This window comes from Aythya marila (genome assembly GCF_965140915.1).
Source record: "Aythya marila genome assembly, chromosome: Z".
In the NCBI taxonomy this organism is placed as follows: domain Eukaryota; kingdom Metazoa; phylum Chordata; class Aves; order Anseriformes; family Anatidae; genus Aythya; species Aythya marila.
In genome coordinates, this window is record NC_139080.1 from 25617040 (window position 1) to 25640748 (window position 23709).

At 41.8% G+C, this 23709-nt stretch overlaps 2 protein-coding genes across 5 annotated transcripts in view; both read right to left on the reverse strand.

The window, feature by feature from the left end:
* CRHBP (corticotropin releasing hormone binding protein) overlaps positions 1 to 10178 on the reverse strand; it is a 63108-nt gene extending 52930 nt beyond the window's left edge. For 3 of the 4 annotated variants that reach the window (XM_082782666.1, XM_082782664.1, XM_082782663.1), the window contains exon 1: positions 10042 to 10150. The gene's annotated coding sequence lies outside the window, so the exon portion shown is untranslated. Of the gene's footprint in view, positions 1 to 10041 lie in introns of all 4 variants that reach the window. The other variant, XM_082782665.1, reaches the window with a different exon arrangement.
* On the reverse strand, positions 453 to 10170 carry F2RL1 (F2R like trypsin receptor 1). Its single transcript, XM_082782662.1, has 2 exons — positions 10042 to 10170; positions 453 to 5385 (listed from the first exon to the last, which is right to left on the reverse strand). The coding sequence occupies exons 1-2, from the start codon at positions 10127 to 10129 to the stop codon at positions 4280 to 4282; spliced, it is 1194 nt and encodes a 397-aa protein (XP_082638788.1). The 5' UTR covers positions 10130 to 10170; the 3' UTR covers positions 453 to 4279.
* Positions 10179 to 23709: the final 13531 nt, after the last annotated feature.

Genomic DNA, 23709 nt, shown 5'->3' on the forward strand with positions numbered 1-23709 from the left:
TTTAATAGCAAAAGGTGACTACCTTTATACCAATCAGTCCTGCCTGAGGACACAGTTTCAATGAAAGCTTAGAAGCCTATTTCACCCTACTGGGCTAACTGTTCTTACCCCATTGCTATCTGGCTATATACAAACACAATTGTCAATTAAAAGAACTAATTCAAATTTCTGTAATTTAATCAATCCTCTTCAGTAATTCTAGTTTTCTGTTGAATCAGCTCCCTAACTTGCTTTCCTACTCAGCTGCATAAGAACTTGTGCCTGAGAAAGAAAGGGAAGAAAAACAGGATTGTAGCCCAGCAGCTGCTGTAGTGTAACCCAGCAGGCAGCTCAGTACCAGACAGACATTTGCTTACTCCCCCTCAGTGGGATGGGAGAGAAAATTGGAAGAAGGTAAAACTTGTGGGTTGAGATGAAGACAAGTTTAATAAGACAGAAAATGAAGGGAAAAAACATAGTGGTAGTAGTAGTAGTAGTAGTAGTAATAACAATGTTAATAATAATGATAATGATGATAAAGGCATATACAAAGAACATGATGCACAATTCAGTTGCTCACCACTGATGCCCAGCCAGACCCTGAGCAGTGACAGACCCCCAGGCCAACTCCCCCGTTCCTATTGTCCAGTATGATGCCATGTGGTATGGGACACCCCTCTGGCCCCCTAGGGCCAGCTGTCCTGGCTGTGTCCCCTCCCAGCTCCTTGTGCACCCCCAACCTCCTTGCTGGCAGGGCAGTATGAGGAGCTGAAAAGGCCTTGGCTTAGCGTAAGCACCGCTCAGCAACAACTGAAACATCAGCATGTTACCAGAGCATTATTCTCATCCTAAACATAGCACCAGTAAGAAAATTAACTCCATCCCAGCTGAAACAAGGACAAAAAACACCCCTTATACTATATCAGCTATGTCACAGTACCCCCACTTTCCAATACATCCCAATTAATCACCACCAACTTTCTTGTCTTTTGATACATATACAGATGCATATAATTTCTCCACAATATGCACCATCCTTCCAAACTGGCTGTTGAATTCATTTCGTCAATGGCTTTAGGCTCCGTCTGCTATAACAGTCCTTCAGGGCAGGAGAGTTGGTGTTGAACTGCTTGCTGTATGCTGAAGCCACTTCTGGTTCCATCACCACTGCTCTTTGCTCAGTTCCATCAAAATTAATTTTTTGTTAATCCAGTTGACTGTAATACCATTGATATGGCATACAGCAACCATAGCAGTGATGACTTATAGTATCATATAGCAATTATATAGCAACGACCAGAGAGATTAACTCTATCCCAGCCAAAACTAGGACAACAGCTTAAGGTGCTCTTCCATGATAACAAGTGGCTTACGACACTCTAACCTCATATATATGTTGTTTAAATTTGCAACTTTTATTATACTCTGTATCATACAGAGTATGGCCTACCTGTCCCATTAATGGGAACAAATTTACCCCTTCATTCTAAATTAGAATAAGGATTTGAAATGCAGCTATAGATGGGATACCTGTATTAAAAGTAAGGATTTACCTTGCTACAATTTGTCCCTGTTTTGAGCTGAAGAAAAGCTGAACAAGAAAATAAGACAATTTTTATATGGGTTCCTCCTCTTTATCTGTAGTTTAGTTTGCTCTTCGTTGCACTTGGGTTGAGGCAAATGAAGACACACTTGCAGCATTGTTTATTTAGGAGATACAGATCTTAAAAACAGTTAAATGTTTGATTAAATTCTCAGTATCAGTTCTCTCCAACCACACAACAGTTCAGTGCAGACCAAAATGATCCCCACGAGCAGTAGAACACAGAATTTTGCCTTCCTCTCCACCCCAACATAAACCCCAGATGATATCAGTAAAACAGTGAACGAAAATCAAAATGGACTTTAGTGATCTATACTATATAAAGAAACACGACTAAAAAGATCTTTTCACAGCATGCAGTGAGCATATAGATGATTGTGGGCTCCTTGAACAGTCTTCTCCAAAGTATGTCACATATGGTACAATCTCTTTAAAGATAAACCATACTGTTAGTTACAACTTTTTATCAAAAAGCTTTCAACTACACAATAGTAATGCCAAAGTCTTATGCATGTCATTGGCAGACCTCTGCTGTAAGAGTTGAAAGACTCTTCCTTGCAATCTGCTCTTTTAATCCACAAGTGAGGAAGCACTGAAAAAAACTATGCTTTAACTTCTGGGATGTTACAGAAAGAAGTATTTTAGATATATTTGATGCGATATATACTGCTATACAAGACTGTAGTTTCTGTAAGTTGTAGTTTCCCCAGTTTCTATAATTTCAGGAACACAACAGCCCCCAAAGACTGAATGGCTATATTAAGCCTATTATTTTTTTTAGCAATGTAAGAGTCATCCATTGATCATAAGTGATATCATTGTGGTATTATGTGGACACTCATAGACAATTCGTCACCTTTAAAATGCTGCCATGCTTTAACTCCAGCAGGCAGCTGAGCACTGCACAGCCACTCTCTCATTCTCTGTAGGTGAGATGGGGGAAGAGAATCAGAAAGATAAAAGTGTGAAAACTCAAATGTTGAGATAACAACAGTTAACTAGGTAAAGCAAAAGCCATGTGCACAAGCAAAGCAAAGGAAGGAATTCATTTACTACTTCCCACCAGCAGGCAGGTGGACAGTCACTTCCAGGAAAGCAGGGCTTATCACACATAACTGTTTCACGTGAAGAGAAGTTGCATCTCTCCCAATGTCCACTCCTTCCTTCTTTATCCCTCATTTTTATTGTTCAGCATGATAGTATGTAGTATGGGGACACGTCTCTGGCCAGCTGTCCTGGCTGTGTCCTCCCCCAGTTCTTTGTGCACCCCCAGCTTCCTAACTGGCAGGGCATCATGAGAAGCTGAAAAGTCCTTGACTTAGCGTAAGCACTGCTCAGCAACAACTGAACCATCAGAGTTATCACCAAAAAACAGAGTATTTTTTGGACTGACAGCTTTTCTATTTGCTTGTGTTTGCAGAAATCCTGCTACACCTAAGTCTCAGGTCATTTTAATGGTAGTGCAATGTACAGCTTGGTAAAAATTACCAGGACTGCAAGATTTGAGAGAGTGTACATGTATCTAAGTCCTACCAGCAAATGTATACCATCAGCTTTTTGGAGAAGAAGTTGGTGTGATTCCATATTCATGAGTGATCACAAATGGGTGGGGGAGGAGGATTTAAGATATTTAGAAATCTAAACATGATTTATCTCTCATTATTTCCCCAGAGTTCTGAAGCATTTGGAATCATTTTGTTTAATTATCTACTGATAAGGGAATAGAGTTTTGCTCTAATGAAATGTTTTTACTTGACACATTTATGCATTACAGCTATAATAGTCAGACTTCTAATTCACTATTAGGAATGATATCTCTGCTACCTGAAACCCAGCAAGGTGAACTTCTCAGTCTTTTGAAGAGCATATAAATGAATAAAAGAAAGCAAAAAACTCAAATGTATTATAAAAAAAATCATATTAGATATCTTAAAAAATACAAGACATTATATAAAAATCAAACCTATTCATCAAAATTTTGTTAAACAGACCCATTTAAGACCAGGTTCTCATGATTATTAAGTAACCGTATATAATCTCAACGCCTCAACTAACATTTAATTTAGTTCAGTGCTAGCTGATAAGTTCAGCTGGTCAACTCAAAAAGATAACCCTACCAGGCTACTACCATGTTAGTATTTACAACATGGAAATTTTAAAAATACAATAAGATTACATTATACTTAAGATAATAAGCACTCATGTTGCTGGACCCCCACCAATAAGGTGGAACAGATTCTCCTTTCCTTCTTGCTACTGTTTCAAAAAACATTCAGTGTAAGCATGTACACAGTGCAAGGTCCTACACAAACAATATGTTTAATATATTACAGTTAAAGCCAAACAAAACAGATTTCTCTGTTAATTAAATATACTAGAAACTCTACATAACATTCCAGTGACATTTGCCTTTTTGGCAGCTTCAATATAGAACAAAAACTTCTTCAACCACAACACACTTCAAGGTGAGCAGCACTTCTGCAAAGCATCAGAAATGTCATTATTTGTTTTTCCAGCATGGTTGGAAGATTTATCTGCTTGACATTTCTGTAAAGGAAAAGCAGCTGCCAGTTCTGAAATCTAGGCTTCAGTGTGAGTCAAAAAGCAAAGGTGTTCTTCAAACTGTAATACAAAATAAATTTCTTGTCTTCCTTTCAACACCAGTAGTAAGAGTTCACTTTTCTTCTAGGACTAAACTCAGTAGGTTGATTCAGTGGTACCATTTGAGTTTGAAGAGTAAGAAATGGATTTCTTGGTGTGTCTATTTGATGAGAGAGAAACTTGCATCCTCCGTGTAGTTCGCACACTTCGGCAAAGAAGAGCATATCTAAGATTGCCTCTGAAGTCCTTTGAAATATAATAATAGATGAATGGATCGATACAACTGTTCAGAGTAGAAAGACACAGTGCAGTTATGTATGATGCATACAGATGGCTTTGGCTGTATTTTTTGAGGAGTAAATAGTGCACAATAAGCAGCACATTGCTAGGTGTAAAACAGATGAGGTACATTGACAGGACAACAATAATGAGCTTGATTGCTCTTTTTCGTTTCTTCCCATTGCTTATATCTGAGATGGAAGCATTCAGAGTCTTAATCATTAGTATGTAAGCAACAGCAGTGACAAGAGCTGGGATTAGAAAGAGTCCAATTGCAAGTGAGAGAAAGTAATTGAACATGTTGTTAGCCAAAACGTTTTCAGGCAACACATCATGGCAGGTAGTGATGTTAAGATCTGAAATATATACTGTCTGATTAACAAGATACAATGGAATGGTGCCCAGCAAAATCAGTATCCAGATAGCAAGGGAGATGCCCAGAGCAATTTCAGACTTCTTTCTTGAGTTCACTATGGGGTTCACTACAACCCAATACCTTTGCACACTGAGACATGTCATAAAAAGAATGGAGCAGTACATATTTCCATAGAAAAATCCAACAAGCACTTTGCAGAGACCTTCACCGAATAGCCAGTTATTGCCATTTACATGGTATGCAATCTTCAGTGGGAACCATACAACAAAGAGAAGGTCTGCGAATGCCAAGTTAACCATATAAATCACAGCAGGATGTTTCTTCTTTGTTCTGAAAAAAAAGACCCAAATGGCCATGGCATTGCTTGGCAAACCAATGATAAAGACAATGACATACACAATGGGAAGGAAAACTGTGGTCAGCTTTCCTGTAAGAACTTTTGCTGCAAAGTCATCCACTTTGTAGGACTCCCCAGAGGCATTATTTGCATTTGTAACTTTCTGGCCCACAAAACTTCTTCCTTTTGGCTTGGCGGTTACACTTTTCACTAGAAAAAAAATAAATTGAGAAGTCACTGTTACTGAAGTACAAATATAACTACTTTTTTTTTTTTTTTTTAATAAAGTAGACAATGTGATTTACACTGAAGAATTAAAGAGAGTCTTGTGAACAGAAAAATGAGACTGCTTTTCAAATACTTGACAATTTTTCTTCCCTTCATTTTAGTTTACTACCCAAAATACACTTATATTCTTATTTAATGGTTGTGTATCAGCAACCAGAATGCTTTTCCGCCTCACCAGTAATATAAAAATACATTATTGAAATGACTGTCAGGTGTTCCTACCATCTGAACAGTTAAAACAAAATTTTTCAAGTAACCCAGGGGCACGATTATCTTTTTTCATGGCACTGCCAGATTACTCAAATGCTAGGATTTCTAGAACTTTCCAGCATGCTTACAGTATATCTGCAGTAGAAGTTTCCTTGGCCTTAAACTGATGATGAAAAGATGAGCTCAAACCCAGCTGTGCATTAAAGATAGCATGCTGTCCTCAGTCAGACCAGCTAGAACTGAAACAGTCAGAATGCAAAGCAGGAAGCTATGCTCAAGTGACCTCTGAAGAAAGATGTCTATTACACTGTATCTGAAGTAAAACATGAACAGACTAACTTTAAGCATGAAGGTGCAACAGGGCCAGTCATCTGTCGTGTCCTTCCAACTCACAGATAAGATGGTCAAGCAATCTCTACTATTTCTACTCGCACCACTAGATCAGTAGAGCTGCCAGATATGGTTGCTGGAAAGCAGCAACTCAGGCAGATAGATAGGGCAAGAACAATGGTTTTAAACTAAAAGAGGGGAGATTTAGGTTAGATATTAGGAGGAAATTCTTCACTCAGAAGGTGGTGAGGCACTGGAACAGGTTGCCCAGAGAAGCTGTGGATGTCCCAGCCCTGGAGGTGTTAAAGACGAGGTTGGATGGGGCTTTGAGCAACCTGGTCTAGTGGGTAGCATCCCTGCGTGCATGACGGGGGCTTGGAACTGGATGGTTTTAAGGTCCCTTCCAACACAAGCTGTTCTGTGATTCTATGGTTGCTTCTTACACCAGAAAGCTATCACTTCAGGTTTTGTTCTACCTCTTTGGATGCCACATGAACCTGTAAACCATATAGGCAAGCCAGACATTCCTGATTGCTCCGTCTTGTATGACAGCCTTCAGATGGCTCAGTCCAGAGACCCCTGCCACAACACCTCCAATACACAACACAGTCCTCCTGTACAGACAAGTTAAACTGCACAGATACTGTCAAAGAATTCACTCTATTCTAAAAAGTCACATGTCCACCAAGCTAGACTCAATGGACATGGCACATGATTGTTTGTAAGAGTAGCTTAATCTTATCACAAAATCTATCAATATTTGTGAATAATTTTAGCCACTCTGTCCCCACCCCACCCCCCAAAACAAACAAACAAACAAAACCACACCAACCAAAACAGCAACATCAAAAAACAACAGTATAAAGAATTTTATTGAGCACGCAGGTCTGTGTTTAATATGCCATGAAGAGTGTTGAAGGATGGTGCCTTTGTCTTTCAACAAATAGTAGTTTTGATACAATTCCAGCAAGGAATAAATTAGAATAACACCTTACATTTTAAAGTAGGCACTGGAACATGCTCCTCAGGGAAGGGGGCATGGCACTGAGCTTGATAGAGTTCAAGAAGAGCTTGGACAATAGTCTTAGACCCACAGTCATTTTTTTATTTAGGGTGTTGGACTCGATGATCCGTGTGGGTCCCTTACAATTCAGATATTCTATGATTCTATTAATGTCTAAGTCAAGAGTTATCGTACAATAAATAAATAAACACACAAGTATGTGTGTTTTCCACAATAGATTCCCAAAAGAAGCACAACTCTAGATAGCTGTTCAAGTTAGTACTACAAACGCCTGATGTACAGTATTAGGGTCCTGTCTAGGCTTAGTGACCTCTTAAGAAAGAGGTACAGAAATATGACATATATTGGTGTTCTTTCGAGTTTTGAATTAAGTTATCCTAGTTCTACTTAACAAGGGTTTGTCAAGTTCACGGCACAGGCAGGCTTCACTGGAAGACTGTGGTGTAAGAAAGCTCTTTGCAAGTTCAATGACATGGACTTCTTCAGTCTCTGTGCAGTCTACCACAAAGATTTGTCTGTATTTTTGTCAGGACTGTTCTGCTGATAAAACCAACTGCAATGACAAATATTCATTTTGGCCTATTTGTGGTATAATTACAAAATGGCAGAATCATACAAATCCTGCTCTCAGGTCTTCAAGTCATATGATTATGTCAGTAATGTCTTTAAGGACTGTAAACTTTGCTTGCATATTACAGAATAACCAGGTCCCTAACCTGAGGTGTAAATAGAAAAATAGAGAATCAGCATAGCTCATAGCTCATTGAGGCATTAGATGTAAATGGTAAAAAGTTAAGTAATACTTCTTTCCCCAGGTTGGCTGAGAAAGGTCCCAGAGTGCTCAGATCCTTTACTACAAGCTGACTAGTTCTCAGAGTACCACAATAAAGCTTAGCTTAGCACTGTTGCAGGTGTATATCAACAAGTAGTTTACCATATCAAACTGCAGTCTTACTATTCATATTCCATTCAAAAGACTTAAACATTTTGTGACCAGATACAAAAACAATGTTTTGCCATTGGTGTTCATAGGCTGGGTGGAAAGAAATAAGCATAGTCTCAAAAAAAACTAGCGTGTTAGCGTGTCACAAAAGAACAAGAGTGGTATGAAATAAAGTGGACTGAAAGACACATGACCCACAAACAGGACTTGGTATTGCAAGAGTGACAGAACAAAGTTTTCCTTACTATTTATTCTATTTTTGAAGGCATGATCAAATTAAGCATATGATTTCAGACACCAAGTTTTGCTTTTATTCTTACTTGAAGGATATGTTTCAGTTTTGGCCTCAAAATTTCTGACTGCAGATACTGGGCAGTTTTTGTTAGCCCAGCTGGCATGCATACAGGGAGACTGTTTCAGTATCCTGTTTCTCTTTGTAGTTAACATTCCCTCCCAGAGCAACCAATCCTTTGTTAGGTATGTGCATTTTCTACATCCTTTTCTTACTCTTTCTCTTCTTGCTGTTTTCCATAACAATTGAGGTTTTTGTTGTTGGTGTTTTGTTTTTTTTTTTTCTTTTTCTTCCAAGAACAGTTTCACCCTGCCTGACTCACATACAGAGAATGCAGTTAACTTGCTAATCTGCCCACAGGAAAAGCTTACTTGGCATCATCGGGACAAACACACTCTCTCCCACAAGAAGACCGTTTCAACATTGCTAGCTTTGCTATTTGTCCAGAAGATATAAACCTGCACAACAAACGAAGGATGACGTCTGCCCTGCAGCACAGAGTATCTAAACCATCTTAGGTCATGGTGGCAATACTCACCCACACAGGACTGAGGTTAAGGTTCTTGGTCCTGCAGCAAAGATTCACCACAACCCTACAAGGGCCTTAGCCTGTTTGAAAACAGTCACGTTCCCTGACTTGCAGTGCATCTACTTTGGCCGGGAGGGGAATACCTTTTCCAGCTCATCTCACTTCTCAACACCAGAAGATCAATCAACCTGATAAAACATTTAAGCAGACTACTTTTTCCACCCCAAGTTGATATTATCCCCTTTACAGCTTACGCTTGCCCCGGTCAGATAGCTGAGCTACCAAGAGGCAATATGGTATCACCAACTCTGCTCTCTGCCACAAAATTTGCACCTAACGGCTCACTGATTTTTACTGCCTTAAGATTTTAAGGACGCTATGATCCATTTGTTACAACCTACAGTAGTTCTAGACCGCACAAAAAGCGATGCAAAATACACTGCACAATAGAACAAAATAAAATATCTGATACCGTCATGCATTGGTTTGACCATGCAGGTGATAACCACGTATTAAACATCTAGTGTCTATTTGCTGAGAAAATAGGAACTACCAGAAGCTTGGTTTCAATATTTACATAGTCCTTACGCATAAACTTTTACTATGTAAGTAGGCACAGGGAGAACTAATGCAGAGAGGCACGGTGCAAAGTGCACAGATACGGTAATGGGATTTGGAGGCTTTGATACAAAAAGGTAGCAAAACATGAACTGTAGGGCAGTGAGATTTGAATGTCTTTTCTTCCTTCCTTTTTTTTTTTTTTTTTAAACAGTATTTACTTTCAGAAAGTAATATAAAATAACAAAGATAAGAATTAAGGTTTTTTAAAAAGGAAGAAAAAATGTGTTGGCTTTTCAGAATTGGATTTTTTTTTCTTCCGGTTCTGAAAAGCCAGGATTTTATTTTATTTTATTTTATTTTATTTTATTTTATGTTATTTTATTTTATTTTATTTTAACACTTAAGCACGCCTCCAGGCGCGTTACTGGGAACCAGGCGAGGCACGGCAGCACCTGACGCTGGCGAAGCCTCGCTCGGAGCCGCCAGGCGTCCAGGAGCGCGATGGCCGAGCCCCGGCCCCGCAGCGCTGCTCGGGGCTCCCCGCACCCTGCTCCCCAAGGCGATCAAGCCCCACAGCCTCACCCTGCGCCCCGCCGTCCCCCTCAGCCGCAGCACCGGCGCTCCCCCAGCCCTGCCGCGGGGCTCCGGTGCCCGCAGCAGGGCACCCCGCCCGGCGCTGCCCCGCTCACCTGAGGGCGTGACGGCTTCCAGCAGGGCGCTGAGCAGCAGCAGCTGCAGCAGCAGCAGCAGCAGGCACAGCCCGCGGCGCCCAGCCATCGTCCCTCCCGCCGCGCTCCGGCCGCCGCTGTCCTGCCCCGTCCCGCACGCACGACCAGTTTCGCCTGATACCTGAGCGAGGAGGGGGCGGAGGGTGCGGCCTGAGCGGTACCGGCAGGGCAGGGCAGGGCAGGACCGCCCCTCGGGGCTCGGCGGGGCGACACCTAAAATGGCGGGGGCGAGCCCCGCCGCGGGGGGCGCGGAGTCCGCCTCAGGATGGCTGCGGGTCGTGCCTCGCCTCGCCTCGCCTCGCCTCGCGGCTGCTGCCCGAGGTTTCAGCCCTCTCTCCTTCCTCTGTCCGCCCTCCGACGGCTACCTGAGCCCGGTCGCAGGGTGGGGAGGAGAGGCTGTCTCCCGTGGCAGGTGCCTGCCGAGGAGTCCTGCCCGTACCCTCAGCTCGGCCAAGCCCACGGGGCTGCTTTTGAGGTTTCAAAGTTTTGGGTGGTGTGGCCCTCAGTGGCTGTGGAGTCTTCTGCGGTGCTAGAGTTCACATTGGTGTCCATCTGGTTAGTCGTCATGCATGGCATACCTGGTGCCTGACAGACCAGGTGAAGTAACAGGCTGTGTGTGCGGTGTGACGTCTTTGGGGTATGATGCCCTGAAGTGAAGGTGTCTGAGGTTTAGGGAGGGGGAAGTCCCCCCAGATCACCTGTGTTGAGTGCTCCATATATGGGTTTTATTGTGCTTCTGTAATGCCGTTTGTTTGTTGAGTTTGTATTAGAAGAGTAGCAAAGTGCATGTTTAGTTAACGTTTTTATGAAGTCATAGCCAGTGATACGTTGTTTGACCTGCTACTTACTGGAAGGCTGGGGTAGTTTTTCCTCAGGTGGCAGCCAAGCTCCACCACAACCACTCTCTTGCTCCCCCTCCTCAAAGGGAAAGGGGGAGAAAATACAGTGAAAAGTGCTCAAGGGTTGAGATAAGGATAGGGAGATCACTCAACAACTATCATGACGGGCAAAAAAGGCTCAGAGTAGGGAGATTAGCAATTTTATTGCCTATTACTAACAAGCTAGGGAAGTGAGAAAGGAAGGACAGAAACTAAAAACACCTTTCCCCCATCCACCCTCTTCCATCTTCTCCACCTGAGCAGCCTGGGGGAATGGGTATTGTGGTCAGTCTATAACACTCTCCACTGCTCCTTCACTGCCCCTGCTCCGGGTGGGTCCCTCCGTCCCTCCCATGGGATGCCGTCCTTCCCAAACTGATCGCGAATGGGCTGCCCACAGGCAGCAGCTCTTCAAGAACTGATCCAGCACGGGTCTGTACTATGGGGTCCATCCATCAGGAGCTCCAGCATGGGTCCCCCACAGGCAGCAGCTCCTGCCAGGTCGCCTGCCTCTGCATGGTCCCCTCTATGGGCTGCAGCTCCGGCATGGAATCTGCTCCAGAGAGGGTTCTCCATAGGCCACAACTTCATTTGGGGCAGGTCCACCTTGTCCACCAGGGGCTCCTCCACAGGCTGCAGCATGGAGATCTGCTCTGCTATGGTACACCATGGGCTGCAAAGGGAACTTCAGCTCCAGCACCTGGAGCACCTCCTCCCCCTCCTTCAGTGACCTCAGGGTCTGCAGGGCTGGTTCTCACTCCTCACTCTCACAGCAGCTGTTGTGCAGTAATTTTCTTTTTTTCTTCTTTCTTAAATCTGCTTTTGCAGAGGCACAAACAACATCACTTGTTGGCTCAGCTCTGGGCAGCAGCAGGTCCCTTTTCTAACATGGGGCAGCTTCTGGATTCTTCTCACAGAAGCCACCCCCACAGCCTTCTGCTACCAAAAGCTTGCCACATAAACCCACTACAGACTGTCATGATTTTTGCTGAACTTTGCCTTGGAGGGAGCTGGTTGGGAATAGGGATGTGCTAGTGAGGACTGGGTCTAAGGGGGTGTTTCTTTGGGACAGTGTTACTCCTGCTGACTCAAAGTATTCCTTTGTGATTGCCAAGTTTCAAACCATTTTTTATTGTAATGTCAAATGAAAAACAGGTAGGAAAATGTGTAATGTTTGCTTAACCTATTACATTTGTGGTACTGTATGGGTAACCCAGCACAAGAAAGAGATGCTTTCATTATCAACCTCTCTTAGGCTCAGGGAGCACCAAGTTTATTTTTGCAAATACTTATTTCAAGAGTAATACGACTGAATGGAATGCAATGCCAGAAGTGTTTTCAATTTATATATATAAACAGAAATATTAAGAGTGTTTTTGGGTTTGTAAATATAAAGCATGCAAGTTGCCAAATTCCAAAATTAAAACATATTCAGCTCTAATTCACACCTCTAGACAGGTAAGTGGCTTTTGAGTTACAGCAGTAGTTTCCCATCTCCCTTGGTTAGTCTGCAGAATGCTCAGTGTTCAGTTGGTAATAAACTTGTTACTTCCCTCTCTCCCTCTCTCCCTCTCTCCCTCTCTCCCTCTCTCCCTCTCTCCCTCTCTCCCTCTCTCCCTCTCTCCCTCTCTCCCTCTCTCCCTCTCTCCCTCTCTCCCTCTCTCCCTCTCTCCCTCTCTCCCTCTCTCCCTCTCTCCCTCTCTCCCTCTCTCCCTCTCTCCCTCTCTCCCTCTCTCCCTCTCTCCCTCTCTCCCTCTCTCCCTCTCTCCCTCCTTCTCTCTTTTATATTACGCATGTGCTCTGTTCTATGCTGCTCTAAAGACAGAACTGTTCTTTTTGTCTACTGTGATGCTCATGAGGTCTGACTATGAGTGTAGGAAGTCTGCATTATTCTCATTTCACAGACAGATAATGGGGTATAGAGAGAGTAAGATAAATGTGATTGGAAGTTTTGGCTGTCTGGGTTGAGCTCCAGGGCTTCTCTTTTTTGAGTTCTTTGTTATAAGTCATTCCTTACTGAAAGCATGATTTTTTTCTTATTTGTCATCACTCACAGCACCTGTTGGTTCCTATGTGTCATCCACCCAGCTAAGTCTGCTTACAGACTTCTCATCTTAGTTTCAGCCCCCCTGCCGAACACCAGGAAAGTCATAGCCCAACCCTCCAGACTTCCTCCCTGTCTCCTTTCTCACTTGCAGTGCTTTTTTGTTTACTTTGCCATTACAGACTGCTTCATGGGTACTTAGTATCCTGCTCCTAATCACCTTGTCAAATGAGCTGTAGTCTTCCTAGCTGTTTTTCTAATCTAATCTCCCTTTCAAACAGGCATGTACATATGCACTGGTTTCTATTTTCTAGTGTTTTCCCTCTCAGACCTGAAGTATGAAGGAGTATTCAGTCCTTCTTTCATCGTCTCCTCTAGCCAGTGCTCTAGCCAGTCTCTCCTGCTGTCTGCCATCACCCAGTCCCAGTTTTCACTGTCCATTTTCTCTTGGTTTACTCTTTCCAGTCTGACTCTTTGTCCCCTAATCCAGCAGAGAGCCTGGATTTGGCAACAGATCTCTGGACCGAGAACAAAAGAGGAAAGAATACGTTGCTGTCACTAAACAAAATCTGCCTCTCCCATGATGGGTCAGAGCTGCAGCTGGAGAAGCTCCATGGCTCTGTGTAGAAGCAAGCACCATTGCCTGTGCGTCTTCTGGAAATGCAACTCTCAGCTTAGCCTCTGTGTGGAAGGAAAACAAGCTAACAGAAGTTTATAGCTTGGCTAGATGTGCATGGGAGTTTCAGAAACATGTAATTGACATAAAGATCAACTTTCAAAATCTCATGAGATTCACAAGTAATTTAAAATATTAAATACATTAAAATATTAAATATATATATTATAATAAATATATATTAAATATATAAATGTATATATTAAATATATTGAAAATATTAAATATATATAAGTTATAGAACAGTGTCAGGTAGCTTTAGTGTTGGAGAATTCTCAGCCTGCCTTTCAACAAACTAGTGGTCATGGGCACTTTAAGCAGTAGTTTCTAGTGCTTGATCTATGTGTGGCTAGCAAGGTATTTGTTCTGGTTTTGTTCTACTTATTTACATTTATCTAAAAGTCAGTGTTCCTAGTTAACATCTTCAGCAGGCATAACAAATTTTAGGAAGATTACCAATTGTAGTGGGTTTACGTGGCAAGGTTTTGGTAGCAGGGAGCCATAGGGGTGGTTTCTGTTAGAAAGATCTAGAAGCTGCCCCATGTTTGGGAAGGGCCCCATTGTTTTCCAGATCCGAGCCAATAAGTGATGTTGTTTTGCGCCTCTGTGAGAGCATATTTAAGACAGGGAAAAAACGCTGCGCCACACAGCAGCCGGGAGAGTCAAGGGAGTGGGAGAACAGCCTTGCACCAAGGTCAGTGTAGAAGGAGGGGGAGAGGTGCTCCAGGCGCCGGAGCAGAAGTCCCCTGCGGCCTGTGGTGAGGACCATGGTGAAGCAGGATGTCCCCCTGCAGCCCATGGAGTACCACGGTGGAGCAGGGTTCCACGCTGCAGCCCGTGGAGGAGACCACGGTGGAGCAGGTGGCCCTGCACCGACGGAGGCTGCTGCCTGTGGAAGACCCCTGCTGGAGCAGATTCCGGGCCGGACCTGTAGCCCGTGGAGAGGAGCCCACGCAGGAGCAGGTGATCTGGCAGGAGCTGCTGCCCGTGGGGGAGCCAGGTTGGAGCAGTTTTCTCCTGAGGGATGGACCCCGTGGTACGGACCCATATCTGGAGCAGTTCTGGAAGAGCTGCTGCCTGTGGGAAGCCCACGCCGGATCAGTTCATCAAGGACTGCACCCCGTGGGTGGGACCCCACAGCACAGGGGACGAGAGTGACCGAGAAGGAGCGGCAGAGAAGAAGTGCTGTAGACTGACCATAACCCCCATTCCCCGTTCCCCTGCGCCGCTCGGGGGGAGGAGGTGGAAGAGGGTGGATGGGGGGGAAGGTGCTTTTGTTTTTTTTTTTCCTTTGTTTTCTCACTTCTCTCGCTTGTTAGTTGTAGGCAATAAATCTTACTATCTCCTTATGCCGAGTCTGTTTTGCCCGTTACAATAATTATTGCGTGATTTTCTCGTCCTTATCTCAATCCTTGAGCCCTTTTCACATATTTTCTCCCCATTCCTCTTTGAGGAGGGGGAGTGAGAGAGTGGCTGTGGTGGAGCTCGGCTGCCCACTCGAGCGGAACCACGACACCAATTTGTAGGCTACTATTTAGTTCTCACTCATGTATAGTAGAAAGTGTATAGTAGAAAATAGACCTATTTTTGCCATTATTCAAATCGCCTCTTCAAATCACCTCTTCACCTATTCAAACCACCAACAGAAGAAAAGTACGCAACTTTAGGTGTTTATTAGGACCCAAGGGAATGGCTTGAAGCTGTGACAGGGGAGGTTCAGACTGGATATCAGGAAAAGGTTCATCACCAAGAGGGTAGTCAGGCACTGGAAGAGGCTCCTGAGGGAAGTGGTCATGACACTGAGCTGCTGGAGTTCAAGATGTGAACAATGATCTGGAACACATGATCTGATGTTTTGTGGGTTATTTTTGTTGATCTATTGGGGACCGAGGAGTTGGACTCGATGGTCTGTGTGGGTCCCTTCCAACACAGATATTCTACAATTAAACCTCAGTCCTCTATTACAAACCAGTATTTTTTTTATATATATTTTTTTTACTGCTATACAATTTTCTGCTACATATACAGATACATATATTTATATGCATCCGTATACATAGCATTATATACATATATGTGTTATGTATACCTATTTTCTGCTAGAAATATAATGAGTTACGGCGAATGAACTTGTCACTTTATACAGCCGATGAAGGGAGCTTTGGACACATGCATCACTTGTGCTATAGCAGTGTTTGTTCTTAAAGCATATTCAAAATGACAAAAAGGAAAGTCACCAGCAGCTCGTAACTCCATGCTCTACCAATGGTTGGTTGGGGCATGTTATCAGGAAAGTTTTGTGCATCTTTAGGCAAAGGGCATAACTGACAATGTGCTCTCACTCTCTTTCTGAGTATCTGCTGCATGTGGTGTTACACAGTTCACCATGGTGGATCTGGAGGGGATTTACTGTTTTGCAGGGCTTGTGAGTCTTACACCTTACATCTGTAATTCATTTTTAATGTGATAATCCCAAAGATATGTTATTTTCTCATACATACTTGGTACCCCTTTATTAACTGAGAAGTGGATGTGTCTTCATTGCAAGGTAATTGTCAGTACTAGTACAGTTGCTTGTGCTAGGATAAAGGGATGGGAACACTTTCAATATACAGAGCTGGGTTTCTGTGCTTGGGTTAACCTGTGGGCTTCTGAATTTGGTTAGCCAGTGTGTTTTTTAGTGTATGGTTTACTGTAATCCAGTCCTGTGTCTGTTGGGGGAAAAAGGTAAAGGATGACTATTTGTGCCATATGCCTTACAAAAATATATGGATTGTTTTATTTAATTATTCAGGTGCAAAATGATTTGTTTTTGGAAGGGAGAAGAAATAAAAATCTCCTAACTTTAAAAATCAGTATGTCTTGCAATGATGGCAGAAGCACTTAAAAATATGCTTCAAATTGTGCAGTTGTGCCAGGGTTCAAGGAGGGAGGTTGAAGTTTGGTTTGAATAAAAGAATGAGAATAATTTTATTTTGGAAACTTCTGTACAGTGATGTTCTCTATCTTTCCTCCTTGTTTCTTATTCCCCAAGTGTCAGAAACTGTCACCCCCTTCCCCTCCTCCTTTTCTTTTTTATTTTAGAGCCTTTGAATAGGTCTTGGAGTATTTCCTGCTCAGTTCTTGTCAGCCTTACTGGCAATCTTACAAGGTTCTGCACAGTGGTTGTCACATATGTCTTTGACACTCTGTGTGTGTCCACCCAGGATCCTAGAAAATGAGAGCAACAGCTGTATGTTGTTTTTATTTCTCTGGTAGCAAAGGTCCATTTAATTTAACTCTGTAGGAATTCACTTGCACTGCCTTTAGTACATTTACCTGAAGATCTTTGCAATTTTTAGAAATTCTATCCATGGTAAATGTGTGTTTGATGAGCTTGTTATGGTGGTGTTAGTCCTGTGTATGACAGTATGGATGGCATATTAATTGATGGCATTTGGGTCTCATTGTTTTGGAGGAAGGGATAGGTAGTATGGATTATTTAAGGTGTTCCATTAATAGATATTGTGTATCTTCCTGATGTCTCTAACCTGCTGTAAGCAGTATCCTGTGGCTCCTGTTCACAGTAACCTTGCAGTAATAAAGGACATCCAAAGTAAACAAAACAGTTTGGTCTAAGCAGAATACAAAGCACACAAAATAATTCTGCACTTGTTTTGGCACTTGCTTACCCTTTGGTACATCTGCCTTCAAGTGTGCTTACAGATGTATTTTTTTTTAAAAAAAAAAAAGCTGGAAAAAATCAACAAAATCAAGCAAACAAGCAGTTGAAAATTAAGAAACGCTATAATGTCAGTTTCTTGTACATTCCTGATTCAATATACTTGTGCATATGTACTTTGAAATGAGTTTAATTATAACATTACATACAGTCTCTTCTATGGTGCACTGCATGGAGTGTGTGCTCATGAATAATCAGGTAATCTCAAGTAGTTATACCTCTGTTCACGGGTACAGGTATACTCAAGGTACCAGCATTTAGCTGGTACTGACCTATTATGCTACTACGGCTGTAAACTGGGGAAGTATTCTCCCTGTATAGATAGGAATTCAGAGTAAGGTGTGTGCAGACTGCCTGCAACTCATCAGTGCAGCCACTGGTTCTCATATCTGGCGTGTCTACTGCCTTTCTGTTACCTGCACTAAATGAAACAATGGTTTATTATTCAGCTTAGGGTGGAAAAAAAAGTAACAGCTCAACATAAAGCAACATTGTTAATTGTGTTGGCATGTTTGTTGGAACGGGTGCTACTGTGCCCTTTGTAATAGCCAGCTACTCTTGCAGGTGGCATAATAGCATGCCACCTGCAAGCGGACACTGATAAATGAATTTGCACCAACACTTGGGATTAAAAATAAGGTCAGCCTTATGACAATTGAAACAAGGTTATTAAAGAGCTATATGCTTAGAGAGGCAACCTATTTGCAGCAGAAATATAATGGGGAAGGATGTGGCAGAAAATTAATCTCAATGTTAATCATGCTGAACTAGATAGGTATTTTCCACGTCTTTCTCTTTCAGAACCCCATTGGTGCATCTTGCGTAGGAGGTTTATTGATGGTTTATCAGAGATGTTTTTATTAATACTATAGATCTATTCAAACACCAAATTACTTTTAAGAAAGGATCTTTTTAAAGATCATTAACCATTACGGTTATAATGTCTCACTTTACTGATTAATTATGTAACTGAAAATGTTGCAAGCACTATGAAAAATCTTAAAAGCCCATTTCTACTCACTGTATTCCTTTTAGCAATGTAGTGAAACCATGTCAGTTCCAAGGGACAGTTCCTGTCATGAACTCTAAGCTAAATCTTTGTGGTGATAGGAAAAGATTGCAAAATGATGAGTATAATGAAGTGTTAACCCTGTGCACTAGGAAAAGTTAAAGCCTCCTCAGCTCGTCTCCAGGTTTTCATCCTGGAGAGTAATTTTAAATGAATATACATAGATTGAACTGAGGAGTTTTGCATGCATACTTTCTTTTGCATACATGCTTCCTTTATTTTATGTGCATTTTCCTTTCAATTGGGCTGCTGTTTGTACATACTAGTTTGTAAAACTGTTTTAAAGGGCATTGACAGATAACTTCAGCATGGGTCTGTTACAATTCTTGTCTAATCCATCTACATCTGCACTAGAAAGAATACAGGGTGGAGTGTATAAAATAATAATTCCTCCTAAAATGATCCGAATTACTGCAATGAATCACAAACTCAATGAGAGTCAGAAGTGTTGTTGTGCAGAAAATTGTGCTTCTGTCTAATATATATGAAGAAACTCCTTCTTTGTTCAGCACTAGTATGTTGTTTGTTGAAGGATATTTTCAGCTCTGTCCACATGTTCTGTAAAGAAAACTGAGTAAAGTCCAGAGAATATGTGAACAATTAGAAATTTTTGAAAAATGTTTGGGGCATTTTTTTTTCCCCTAAATAAGGTCACAGACAGACATGATGACATATTCAAGTATATTCAAGGCTGGTGCATATTTTCAGTGCTCACTGGGTTGACTGAAAAGGTAGCAGAGTTAGAAGTTATGAAAAAGTTTCTAACAATTGCCACTAGTTGTATTCAGCTCTTATTTCCTAGGGAGTCAGTGGTAATTTCCTGGGCAGTGGCAATTTTAAGTTGGTTTACACAAACAGAAATAATGTAGGTATGTAGAGTTCATCCTTATGGGAGATGTAGGTGAAGCTTCACCTACTTCTTGAGTAATTCTTCCAGTTACTCTTCACCTACCTTGAGTAATTCTTCTAGTCCAGTCATTGGTGCAACGTCCCTAGCAGAATAAAACCCAGTCCTTTATTACACTGACCTCAGTCATCTTACTCTTGTTGGGCCTCTGAGTGCAGTAAGATTTCATATGATATTTTACGTTGTGAGTCAAGTTGTGGTCTTACATTCATGTGCCTCTGTTCAACAGCAGATGCTGTTCAAATACTATCCAGGCCCTCTCTTATCTGATTCTAGCTTGGGAAGAGTTCAGATTCTCAGGTCACACTCATCATTTCTGAGCAATCATGACTCAGGCAATAGCAAAGTGTCCTGCTGAGTTGTTTTTATTTTTTTAATTATTATTATTTTTAGTTTTAATTTTTATTTTATTTATTTACACTGGAGAGACAAGCTTATACAAGCCTTTCTGCATTTTTCTTCCTAAGCCACACAGAGAAGACAGCAGTGTTGTGACCAACTGACCCATCAGCCCAGAGGGGAAATTTTAAAGCATCCTCTTATGGCACTGGGGACTAAACCCACATCTGTGCTTTAGGAGTCTGAGATAAAACTCATGGAGAGGGTGACATTGACCTACAGACCTGGTCACCTTCAAAAAGCAGCATTAAGCTCTCAGAGATTTGGCAGCTGACTGGATCGCAGCCAGACTTTGGAAAGTGAGGAGACAGCCCAAAATGTGGGAGGAGATCTACAGGAAGCCAGTGCTGCCAGAAATTTCAGTCTTTCTCTGGCAAGAAAGAGCTTTATAAGAAACTAACCCTATGTACAAAACAGATGTCTTCATAGTTGTCTGGGACTTACCACTCAAGGGATAAGCAGGAAACTGGTTGATTTATTGTTGGTGCTTTTTCCTTTACATATAGAACATAGACGTCTGAAAAAGCAAGTGCTTATTCGGGTGCTAAAGGAATACTTTGTGTTCTCCCCTCACTTCCTGGGAAGTCAGGTTAAAAGCTTAAATAAATAATTCTTCATATAAGTGATGTGATTAAAAACAATCTCTAAGGGTTGATCCTTCTGCCTGTGTTGACCTAATCCAGGTTGGGAGAATGCTGTACAAGAAAACTGTAATACGACATGCTCTTCTGGTTTTATCATGACCATTTTGAACTGATTCCTTTCCTGCCTTGTGGGCATATATCTCAGAATTAGTAATCTGTAGCAAGTATAACCCACAGCAGAAATAACCTACAGATATGCTAATGTAGTTACTAGCCTGACCATTACCTTCTCTACTGCCTTTGATTGTTTGCATTCTCTCTCCTTATGCTGCCAGCCTGCAGAATGACATTACCTGCCTGATGCATCTGCATTCACTGGCCCTTAATGTTTCACAGTTCAGTAGAAACATGCATATTTTTCTAGTGTTTTTCTTCTGCTAGCACACAGTTACTACTCCTCATGTTACAATCCCCAGAACACTCTCAAAAGAGGAATTTTTTCTAGCTCGCTTTTAGCAAAGGCACGCCAATAGAAAGAGAATTCATAAATCAAGGTAAAAAGGAATGTTTTGTGAGTGGTGACCTGGAAATGCTTTTTTTTTCCCTCAAGATCCCCTTGTTTGTTGAGAGCTTTCCAGAACTCCACCATACAGTTTAACGCTTAAGTAGATCCATGACAAACTTACAGAGGAGGAAAGTAGAAGTGGACACACAGGGATATGTGGAGGAAGAGTCATATCAGGAAGAATACTCAGACATGGGGAAAGAGGAGAACATAATGACTGAGACTTCAGAAGCTGGCTGCCTTTATTTGTCTAAAGGTCAATCAGCCATCAAAAGAGGGAGCAACACTCCCAGCTTCATAGTCCCACCACGACCCCTGTGCCAATGATGGCTTTTTTTTTTGACTCGAGATAAATAGGAAAGCACTTTCCAATTCAAGAGCTAGGAAAATGCTAACTAATCCAAAAGAAGTGTAGTGGTAATGAATAGCAGTCCTGCTTCCCAGGGGATCAGAACTGCTATGAAAGAGGCACAACGGCACATGTAAGGGACAGTGAGGCTCCACAGCCAAAATGCCAACCACTCCTTGTGAAAGAAGGTAGCAACATTCTGCAGAAAAGGGAGGAGATAAAAGCATTCAACAGCAGGTGAGGGGGTCTCCAAACTGTCTATGCAACCATTCTTGCAGGTCCTTGAAATAAAGTGTCATGACCTGCACAACAAGTTAAAGCTGTAGGTATGCTCCAGCAAAGCTGTTGTCAGTAAAAGGCAGGTTGTGCTTTCACACATGCTGAACTGCAGAAGTGAAATGGCATCAGGATCTGAGCTGTGATTTGGCCCGTGGATCTTGCCTGCTCCAGTTTCAGGTATTGGTTTCAATTACTGCAGCTTTATGGACATTATGTAAACACTTTGGTGTAGATAACGCCTGGGACAGCATTTGGAGGGATGGACTCTGGCTGAAAATTGTTCATGGCTCCCTAGGAACTTAGGACTTCCTCAAGCAGTAATGCCATTCTCAGTTGTAAGAGGGTGCCAGGATTCAGTATCCAAGAAATTAATGGCAACTGTCAGATATTGCCTGTGCCATTAAATGCTTGCTAATACTGTCTAATCAGAGTGTCTTTTTAGATTCCTATTAATGTTTACAAAAAAAACAAAGTGGAAATGAATTCTGAGAGCTTCACAGGAAGTTTCATTGGCAAGCTTTTAGTTCAGAACAGACGGACATTTGACATTCACTCAGAACAGTGCTGACTGATGTCAAAACTATATGATTTTTTCCAGCATTTGAACTGTTCTCCAGACTTAAAAACAAAACTTCCAGATCTGAAAACCCTCTAATACTAAATGTCTGTGAATTAATGATTAGCTAATCAATTTTCTATTTTTAGGACCTGAGTCTTCCTTGAAAATCAATATTCATAATGACCAATAAAAGTAGTTAATACTTTGAGATGAATAAATGATTTGCTAAATCATAATATTATTTTCCTAAATAGGAAAGGGAACTGAATCTAACATATGTGCAGCATCTATCATTTGTTATTCTGTATTCTCTGAAGTTCGATACGCTGCTAGTCTGAATTGCACTGTAACTTGCATATGTGAAATATAGTATATTAACCATATTTCCTGACTAGTTGTAGATGCCTTCCTTGTAACAAAACAACATATTTATTAACCTCTGACTATGTATTCCACTTAGAGCATTTGACTTGGCAATTCAGCTGATCTGTCAGTATCTGTGATATTTTTTGGTGTCTCATCATGTTTTACTACTACGCTCTTAATTTACGAGTGATTTTAAATTAGATGTTAAAAAGAACGACCTGCAAAATTACAACTTTTATAGTAGTTATGACAGTGAAATATTACAATGGCCATCTGGTAGGATTAAGGGTGAAAAGCATAAATACTTGTAAGTTCATAGCTTTCTCTTTTCTCAGCACGTGTGTGGACTTGCACTGTTCCATTCCTCCCTGGTTCTGCTGGCCCATACGTCCTTGCAGCCCCACAGGGGCCCTGGGAAATGAATCCAATCAGAGGCAGAATTTTGCCAGGATCAGTCCTCCAGTCTGTTGTTTGTGTGCCTGTGTTGGCATAAAAGAGGGAGTGTTTCAGAGACATGCACAAATGTCCAAGGGCACTGAGAGGTCAGGCAGTTCATGTGGCTGCAGTCCTGGTTTACAACAATTTAAGCAGTATGTGAAATTAGCATTCAAGAGACCACATTGCAAGTAAAAAGAAATAATTACTGTTTTCAGATTGCCTTCTTTGGCAGGGGCTAGTATTTTGTCTGTTGCAGTTTTATGCTGATAAATTAAACAGAAGGAAGTTAAGCAATAGACATACGTGCCTCTTAACTTAAATCCTGTTCAATCTAGTTTTTAACTTCTACATCTGGGAATAATAGATGATGAATGCAGTTACGTTTAAAATTCAGGCTCTGACAAATTCCAACAATATTTATGGTACATCTTTGAAAATGTTGAGTAACTTCTGGATGAAGTTACTCAAAAAAAAGCTGACACAGGAGGCATTAACTCTTGAATATGAAATAAAGGCAATGCCGTGGTGGGTCAGGACTGGCCATTTGCAACCTCTGCCAGTACAGAACTAGAGGCTGGGGCCATCTACTCAAATACTGACAGCCAGCTCCGAACATATTGTGCAGAGAACAACCAGCAGGTAGGAAATCTGTGGAGCTCTTTGCCAAAGGACGCTGGAGATACAAGAGATTTCCATAAGTTCCTGGGAAGATGTGGATGGCATCCAGGCCAGAGGGACTTCCTTTGAATACTGTGGTCATTTGCCTTAGTTTTGAGGCATTTTGATATAAAAAGG

Coding starts and splice junctions, on each gene's coding strand:
- F2RL1 (XM_082782662.1), bottom strand. CDS start 10,129: ATGGCTGGGCGCCGCGGGCTGTGCCTGCTGCTGCTGCTGCTGCAGCTG. Junction 5,386..10,041: donor GGAAGCCGTCACGCCCTCAG/GTGAGCGGGGCA, acceptor TTTTTTTTCTAG/TGAAAAGTGTAACCGCCAAG.